The sequence below is a fragment of the Juglans microcarpa x Juglans regia genome, chromosome 2D (assembly GCF_004785595.1).
Source record: "Juglans microcarpa x Juglans regia isolate MS1-56 chromosome 2D, Jm3101_v1.0, whole genome shotgun sequence".
Taxonomy (NCBI): domain Eukaryota; kingdom Viridiplantae; phylum Streptophyta; class Magnoliopsida; order Fagales; family Juglandaceae; genus Juglans; species Juglans microcarpa x Juglans regia.
Window position 1 is genome coordinate 15,758,241 of NC_054596.1, and position 9,504 is coordinate 15,767,744.

The following is a 9,504-nucleotide window of genomic DNA, read 5'->3' on the forward strand; positions in this document are numbered from 1 at the left end:
ATTGAATTTTGAAAAATGAGAGAAAATTTTGAATAAAATAAAGTTAAAAAAATTGTTTAAATATTAGTTTTTAATATTATTTTTATTTTGAAATTTAAAAACTTTGTATTATTTTTTGTGTTTTGTTTGTAAGTTTAGAAAATATGTATTGAGTTTTGTATTTGAATAATGACTAGATAAAAAAGTTGAAGATTTGAAATTGAAAAGTGTTTTATATTTGAATGATGCTTGTGAAGAAAATTATAACAAATTTTGAGAATATCTAATAGTATTGGTATTGGATTAGCTAAATGTCTTTTCATATTCAAATTTAGCAAATATCATTCATATTTGCTCCACATTGAATTAGTTAAATTGTTTTCATCCAACATATAACGTACAGTAAATTCATTCTTCTTTTCAAATATGAAAAAAAAACTATATCAAGTCTAAAAATATTTTTTAAGATTATTATATTATATTATTATATTATATATATGAGATTTTTATTTACATATGATATTTTATCATCTATATACATATGAGATTATTATATTATAGATTGTTGGATTGTAAAAATAAGGAGGTTGTTGATGATTATGAAAATAAAATAAACAAGTAATTAAAAAATAAAAAATATAAAAATAATAAATAATAATATTTTATTATTATAGAGAGTGTAATGACTAATCCAATATAGATTTTAAGTTTTGAATGATTAGCTAAAAGTAAAAAAGTTATGTATTAGACAAAATTTAAAAAGAGAAAGTCTACTTTGCCTCCCTAATTTGACACCTCTATTTGACACCTAGTCAAAATTTATTTTTTTATTTTATTTTTTTTTACTTAATGGTTAAGGAAGTGATTTTAAGTGTATTGGTGTATTTTTTTTATTTTTTAAATATATTTAAATATGTTAAAAAAATGTGAAAAGAAAAAAGAAAAAAAAAATTTATGCTGGGCGGTATGCCCAGCAGTCAAAATGGGGCGCCGCCCCTTTAAAGAATATGATGGTAAATCCAATACTGATGTTTTAACCGTCCAAACAAGCCCAAGCACTGTTAAGTCGAGTGTGCAGTAAATTATTTAGTTTATGGATTTTAAAAATAATCTTGAATAAGTCTTCTATCAAGCCAATTTGGAATCAAGTTTGAAGTTATTTCCACTCGGTTGGATACTTAAAATGTCTCAGAATTCCTGTGTATAAGTGAAGTAGTTTGAGTTAAAATATTTTATAGAATTTTAAGAAATGAGAAAAAAAAATTGAATAAAAATATTATAAAGTTAAAAAATTATTTGAATATAATTCTTTAATATTATTTTTGTTTTAAAATTTGAAAATGTTGTATTATTTTTTGTGTTTTGTTTTGTGAGTTTGGAAAAATTGTAATGATTAAATAATAATTAGATGAAAAAGTTAAAAATTAAAAATTAAAAATATTTTGTGTTGAAATGATGTTTGAAAATAAAATATTTAAGAATATCGGGAAATACTTCAGCACACTTTAGTATCCAAACGGATAAGTCTTTTTATAGGAGTAATTCTACATACAACTGTAAAATGTGTAAATTTCGCGTAATCGCTTTGAAAAGAGAGGAGTACACCATTAAAAAACTAATTTTTTTTTCATGTGAGTCCTATGTGCTATTTACTTTTTTCAAAGCGATTACGCGACGGTTGCACAATTCACGGTTGTAAATATCTTTTCTTCTTTTATAGACATAAAATAAAATAAAAAGAAGCATAAGTTATTTCCAAGTTGTATTAATTAATTAGTACTGCTACAACAATAAAAAATTTTACATAAGTAAACTCACAAACTAATATGACTAATTAATATTGATTGATTAACACAATAAACTAAATATGATAGAGAATAAGTCATACATATTATAATATTATGAATATATTCCAAGTATGGTAATATTCTAACAGTTTCATTGATATATTTGTTCTATGTTATAATAAAATTAATTTTATAGTATGATGTAGTACATCAAATTACATTAATTAGTGAATTTACTTTTTTAATATTTTTGTGTGGCGAAAACATTTCTTCTAAGTAAATATTTCGAATTCTGAAGTTAGGTGATCCAAAATATTAGTACTAATTTGATGGTAGAAAAGAAGTGAGTAGAATTTTTACTTCCAAAAGAGTTTAAACAGAAGAGACGGGCGTTCCCACCGCATAAAAACTACTAGTTTTAACACCCTTATCATAAAGATCGTTATTTCTGAAATATGTTATGTTTCTCCTGAAATTTAAAATTGGATGATGAGATGAGATGATTTATAAATAATAATTAAATAGTATATGAATAGTAGTAAAATGGTTTGAGTTAAATAGTATATGAATAATAGTTAATATGTATTATGGGATTTTAGAAAATGAGATAAAAAAATTGAATAGAAATATTATAAAATTAAAATTTTATTTTATTTTGAGATTTAAAAATGTTGAATTATTTTTTGTATTTTGTTTGAAAGTTTAAAAAAATTATAATAATGATATAATGATTAGATGAAAAAGTTAAAAGATTTGAAATTGAAAAGGTTTGAAGATTACGATGATGAGATAAAATGGGTTAATAGGACTTTACTATCCAAACATCAGCTATCCAAGATTTTAACAGTAATAACAATAGCAAAAAAGTATTCTCTTTCAGAACCCAGAATCTAATTATTTATTACAAACCACTAATTTGGGTCCATATATTCTTAATTATTTTCAAGAGCTTGAATTTTGACACCAAAAGTACTATCCTGTCGAGGAAAGCTTCATACCAGAGGCAGCTTCTTCGTGTCCAAGCAGCAATTCACAAGCTGGGAATTGAGCTCACACTTTTGAAATGTCTGGATGACAAGAACCTTCTGCTATAAGAAAAAGACCTTTTCATCGAAATCGGTCCCTTCTGTAGGGAACGCCCAGCTGAAGAACATTTCACCAGTTTGCTTAAGCTCGAGGTTCCACTGATCCCTGGCTTATCAACAATAATCTTCTTGCCCGAACTTTTTTGGTGTACTACTGATTGGGTTTTTGAACTTCCTTGACCTGTAACAATATTTGCCACAGCATGATAAATCTTCAGTGCAGAAGTTGAGTCTAATGAAACTGACCTTCTCATTGGTTGTATTTCTTCTTCCATGACTCGTTGATTGTCAGCCAAGTTACTTTGTGCTCGAGAATGACAATTAGCAGTACATCTGCCATCCTCAATTGCCAAAGCTCTGAACTTTCCATCTCCAACCCCAACTTCACTGATCTCTCCTTCTCTGTCTCTGTTGTTTTCTACCCCACTATAATTCTCAAGATTCTCTACTTGGGTTTGATCTTGGCTTGGACCTGAAACATTCATATTAGGTTCAGTTGCAGTTACCCGAGAACCGGCAGCGTTGCTAACTATAGGAGCACGACAAAGGGGGCAATTCTTGTGTGATCCCAACCATGTATCTATACAAGGAAGGTGAAAGGCGTGGCTGCACTTTGGCAAGAGTCTGAGACTTTCATCTTCTTCAAACTCACTCAAGCAAACAGAGCACTCGGCTCCATCTATCAGCCCCTCATCTTTTTTATACTTGCAAACTGTGATGGATTCAATAACAGATTTCTGGAGACCAACGGTGTGGATTAACCATATGGGGTGTTCGATCACAGGTCCATGATCTTCATCAAGAAACTCTTCTTGGGTATCAAAAAGTATTGCTGAATTTCTTCTCCTTGAACTATTCCTCCTTGAGTAGTACTTCTTGATAATTGCTAACGCAACTGCAACGAAAAGAGCTCCGCCAACTACGCATGCAGTGATAAAAATACCAGTCTTAACCAAATGCATTTGGTTGTAATGATTGTCATGCGGATGCTCTGGTTTTTGTGTTGGAGGACATGATCTTTCTGGTTTTTGTGTTGGAGGATAAGAAAATAATCTTCGTGATCCCGAGCCATATAAGTCCGGATGTAGTAGCCGTTTTCTATGATCAAGCCCCATATCGGAAACAGAGCAAGAACCAGAGGAGGATCAAAACAAGGGATGAAAACTCATACCTTTGGAGTATGGAAAAAACTGAGAGACAGAGAGCAGACACTAATCTGCTTTGCTTTTCTTTTCAACACCAATTGGGCTTTGATTGGTGTTAAGAGGAGAATTTGGGGTTGCTTCTTTTTATCTTTTCCTCGATGCTTTTGTTTCTTTCTTGGAAAATTTCGATTCCAACGAAAGACTGGAGCATTTACTCGGTAGCTTTCCTTTTCTCCGTTTAGTAGACTGTGGAAGTCAATGCATTTCCGCGTTAACGTAGTTGTAGGGTTCTTATGAAGATAGTGACGTGTAAATAGACCTCTTTTCAAAATTCATACGTGTAAAGAATATATATATATGAAAATGATTTATACATAATATTTTTTATAATACATTTCACAATAATGTATTAAATGAGAGATAATTTTATAAAAGTAATATTCTTTTAAAAAATTACCCTTATCTTATAATATTATTGTAAAACATATTGTAAAAATATATTATGTATATATATATATATACATATATATAATCCACGAGCGAAATCAATTACTTATCATAGATGTTAATTATTTAAATAAAAAAATATTTTAAATATTTTAAAGTATAGCGGATGAATTAATCGAATAATATTTCTCGTAATTCTAATATTTAAAAAAAAAAATAGTTTTAATATGTTTGGAATAAGGCAATAAGCTAATAGATACAGTTTTTATGTTTGTATCAAATCCTTATTTGGAAATCTAAATTCAAATCCAAATGTAAATCCGAATTCTTATATTCAAGCGTAAGCTATGGGTTTCGCAAATTTAAGATTTGTTGCACTTACATGAACATGATCCCAAAATGTAGCCTGATTCAAAGACTTTTATTGTCTATCTTTAAGTGAACTCCACGTAACGAATAATTTTGTACCCTTGAGACGAACTTGCTTAGGCATGATCAATTTCTTTGTTTGGAGGTCGATTGGAGAGTGAGTGTTTGTGTTTGTTTCCGTAGAAAATGAGTCGAGAGGAAACATTGTAAACATTTTCAGTTTTTTGTCAGTTGTTTGATGGGACAGAGTTGCGCTCAAAGAAAGAAAAATGTTTGGTTAGTTCACAGAAAATACGAAGGACTGTTTGGTTACGTAATTCAAATGAAATTAGATGAGATGTTTTGATAAAAATTAAATAATATATTATTATAATATATTTTTTTATTTAAAAATTTTAAAAAAAGTAAATTATTTATTATATTTTATATAAAAATTTAAAAAAATTTTAATAATTATATAAGATAAAATAATTTAATTTTAAATAACCAAACCACCCTTTTGACCGAAAGATGGCTTACCCATCCAGAGAAGTGTGTCATTTTTCCAACCACTTATCCTCCTTTGCAACTGCTTGAATTTCATAGAGTATTGGGTAATAACGATATCCTTACAATTTTTTTTATTATTTAATTATTTTTTTCTCTTTAAATTTAGACTAAAAATCTCATAACATAATTTTATTGCATAATCTAATAGAAAATTAATTTAATCAACCAACATAATCATATAATTTAATTAAAAATAAATTTAATTTTATAAAAATTAACATTCTTTTACTCTTGATTTAAATATATTGTTAAGTGATTTAATAATAAATATTTTTCATCTTAAATTTTAGCATTTTTAATCATATCAGCTTATATGTAAGTAAGTTTTTATTTAAAATTATTAAAGAGTAAAATTGTTAAAAACAAATTCAAGAAATGGGATGATAGAGAGAGAGAGAGAGAGAGGAGTTAAAATCACTTGGCTAACAACTGTGAGGTCGAATGTAAGGACTCAAATGCATGATAAATTATGAAAAAAAGACTACTATATTCACAAATAAATTATATAAAAACAATCTTACAAATTGATTTATCTTTATTTAACTTGTTATATTTACTTTATAATAAAAATAGTTTTACAATCTGATGAATCACATCAAGCCATATCAGTTTGTGAGATTATTTTTATATAATCATTTCGCGGTTAGAGTATTTTCCTTATAAAAAAAATGCTTGTCATCAAGTTCGTACAGTGACCCAACGGTCAAAAGGCCAACTGTCTCGAAATACGTAGTCCTCACGTAGCCATCTTTGCCAAACCATATATTGACTCAACATTTATGCTTGTATGATGAATGATGAGGGATAGGTTTGGTTTTCTTGAGGATTTTCATTCTACATTGGAAATTGCATGATATTAAACACAATTTGATTTGGAAATACTCGTTGAATTGAATGAGGGACGCGTATCTCTTATATCTTCTTGTTAGTCTCTCATCTAATCTAATGGATCAAGTTTTAACAGTAAATTGAATCCAGTCCAAACCCAAATAATAACATCACGTGTTACTTTTCAAGTCCAAATTAGCGCATGATTTTGACGAAAGGGAACATAACAACACATTATCAAAAAATTTCAATTCAAATAAATGGTTGCAAATAGAGTGATTATTTGGTGAATGGCATTGAAGAAGTATAATTTACACTAATATAATTAATTCAACAATCCCCAAAGCATGTCCAATATACAAGATTAAAACTTCACTCGTGTCTCCTTTCTGTTGGATTTGTGGAATCTGATTTTGTTGGTGTGTCGGCCCGATTTAATGATCCGACGAGACAATGATCTGTTATGTTTTTTTAACTTATTTTCAAGAATCTTTGGCATTGTTTGCAGTTAGAAAAAGTGCTAGGTAGAAAGTTTGCTCGCTCGACGTTTGCATTCGATGTTTCGCTCGAGCAAATAACGTAGAAAAGTGAAAAATTAAGTTTTCGCCATATGATACTATAAATATGTATTTAATGAATATTTTAGTACGCCCTCAATATTTTGAACAGTAAGATTTTGCCTTAAAAGTGTATTTTGCAACTCCAAAATGCAGTACTGTGAACGCAAGTACATTATCAAATCACGTTAATTTTATATCATGTGATTGATCTGCATATATTTACTTTCACTTGTTTGTCATCACAACAATTTCCCCCTTCCTCTTGGCGGAGTTTCTCATCCAACATCCGAGTTCTTATCTATCTAACATTGATGTGACAAATTTTGTAATTAAAAATGAAACGATACTCCATGCTAACATAGTGACCATCACTACATAGGTGTTGTTAACATATATGGCTGCTAAAAGTAACTTTAGCCGCATCCAAGAAAGAGGACGGATTCATGAAGGTTGAGTCATCCTAATTAGAACTGAATATGACAACTTTAACATACACTGTTTTGTCAGTTAAGCCAAGTCAAGACGAACATTGAAGCAACGCTTCGTTCTTTTCGACATCACCAAGAAAAGGCCTCTAAAATGCTCCAAAAATGAGCAAAGTGGATGATATCTTTTAAGGTTGCTAATTGCTATTACCCATTTCGGTTTCAAAATTAGCCAATTTGATCTTTTACTTCCAACTAATATATTAATCAGAACCTAAGGACATAAACTACGAGTAAATAATAAATTAGCCAGTCCATTTTTTTTAAATTAAAAAAAAAACAAAAACAAAAACAAAATTTTAGCGTAATTGGATTTTCCTATTTTAATTTTCATTGTGGAAAGATTTTGTATATAATTTCTGTCTCTCGACTCTTGTGGAAAAGGTTGAGGCGTCAGTTTCTTAGATGGAATCTTGCTAAAGTAACCAAACCTGCAACACATGTTTCTCGGAGTGAGCAAGAAAGGAATTTCCTTCGTATTTAAAGCAACTTGTGTCTTTAAAATTTAGAAAATGCTAAACAAACCCATAAAATGTACCGCTGTTCTTTTTTAACAAAAGTTTTATGTACAATCAATTTGACGTATTTTTTGAACACTTTGTTGATATGATTGGTCGTTTTATTTTTTTAAAATATAATTAAAATAATACAATCAATCACATCATCAAAATGTATAAAATTACGTAAAAGTAATTGTATAAAATAATTTTTTTTTAAAAATTAAGAAAGTGTGTATTTGAGTAATTTTTTTAAAAATATATTTAAAAATATTTAAAAGAAATTACAAATATAGTGATAATTTATTCTATGGAAAATCGATTCCAGTAGTATGATCTAAAAATATATGGAATGTAAGAATCCCAACCAAACCCACCCATGCGTGGAATTTACTTGCCCCAATTTCTCCACAACACGATCTCTTTGCCCCAATAAACAAAGATTTCCACCTACCAACCCCCCTTTCTTCCACGCTTCAAACACTTTTACTTTTTCTTTCGGGAATTCTGATCCAAACCCACTAAGCAGATCGCTCAGAATCAACCTAATATTGTATGCATGAAGTCGTCCCCTATGGCAGGGTGGGCATCGAACAACCCGAAGTTGAACGCTAAAGGTGCGGATGCGAACGAGATGGTGATCATGGGTCTTGAGGTTTCTCAAAAGCCCGGTATGGACCTCATGCAGAACTGCGATCTGCCGCCACCGGTGAAGGTTTTTACCAGATCGGACAAGACGGTCATCTCGTCCATGAATAGCATGTTGAGCATGGCGGGTAAAGAAGTCGAGAACGAAGAGTTCAACGTGTATAGAAGAAGTGGCGTTGAGAATGAGAAGTTGGAGCTTTTGAAGGCGTTGAGGCTGTCACAAACGCGGGCAAGAGAGGCAGAAGAGAAAGCAGCGGCTTTGGTTAAAGAGAGAGATTATCTCTCCAATGCTTTGGTAGAGGAGGGAACTCGGTTGTTTGCTTATCGGCAATGGGTGAGATTGCTTGATCTTCATGTTTCGAAGTTGCAGTCGCAATGGCTGCAGCAACATGAGCACCAGAAGGGTTGTCGTTGTGGTTATGGCGGAGCAAAGGGGATGGGAGGATTGTTGAAAGGAGGGGATGGGGGGGAGGATGGAGCTGGAGTGACATGGCTTGTGGCTTTAGCATTTTGTCTCGGATTTGTTGGAGTAGGCTTTGCATTTGGTTACGGATACTTGTTTTGATTGTTTTAACCTTGGCTCAGCTAAAACAGATCATAGACAGCAGCAAGGAGAAATGTGTTGTATATAGTTCTACATGCAATTTTGTGGAGGTGATGATGTAAAGGTGTTTCAGTGATTTCCATTGATGCACTTGTGATTAAATATAAGTTGTAATATAATGGTTGTAATTCTTTCTTTGAATCATGTATGTTCCATTCTAATTTGCAGTCGTTCAACCCGGGAGCAGATAGCAACTCTAACCAATGGCAAGGGATTTATTTAAAAGGAACAAAAAAAAGAGATCACATTGCCCATTGGGAGTCTTTCCATTGTTCAACAATCTTACTAAAGTGTGTGAAACCACTTTTTTTTTTTTTCTTTGGCACAAGTGACGGAGTGCACAGACCCTCCACAAAGAACTTCCCATATGTACACATTGGGAATCCAATAAACTCTAAAGATTGTTTGTACTCAAGAGGATTCGAACCTTAAACATTAAAATGAGCATACCACTAAGGCTTTTATCACTTGAGCCAACCCCTTGGGATTAAAGGTTTGAAACCACTTTGAACACTTGTCCA

At 30.8% G+C, this 9,504-nt stretch overlaps 2 protein-coding genes across 2 annotated transcripts; one reads left to right on the top strand and one right to left on the bottom strand.

Moving 5' to 3' along the window:
• Positions 1–2,581: 2,581 nt before the first annotated feature.
• LOC121250075 (RING-H2 finger protein ATL2-like) lies at positions 2,582–4,218 on the bottom strand. Its single transcript, XM_041148998.1, has one exon. It carries the CDS (start codon positions 3,964–3,966, stop codon positions 2,797–2,799), a length of 1,170 nt encoding a protein of 389 aa, XP_041004932.1. The 5' UTR covers positions 3,967–4,218; the 3' UTR covers positions 2,582–2,796.
• A 4,087-nt stretch (positions 4,219–8,305) lies between these two features.
• Positions 8,306–8,944, top strand: LOC121249296. Its single transcript, XM_041148004.1, has one exon. It carries the CDS (start codon positions 8,306–8,308, stop codon positions 8,942–8,944), a length of 639 nt encoding a protein of 212 aa, XP_041003938.1.
• The last annotated feature ends 560 nt before the right edge of the window (positions 8,945–9,504 follow it).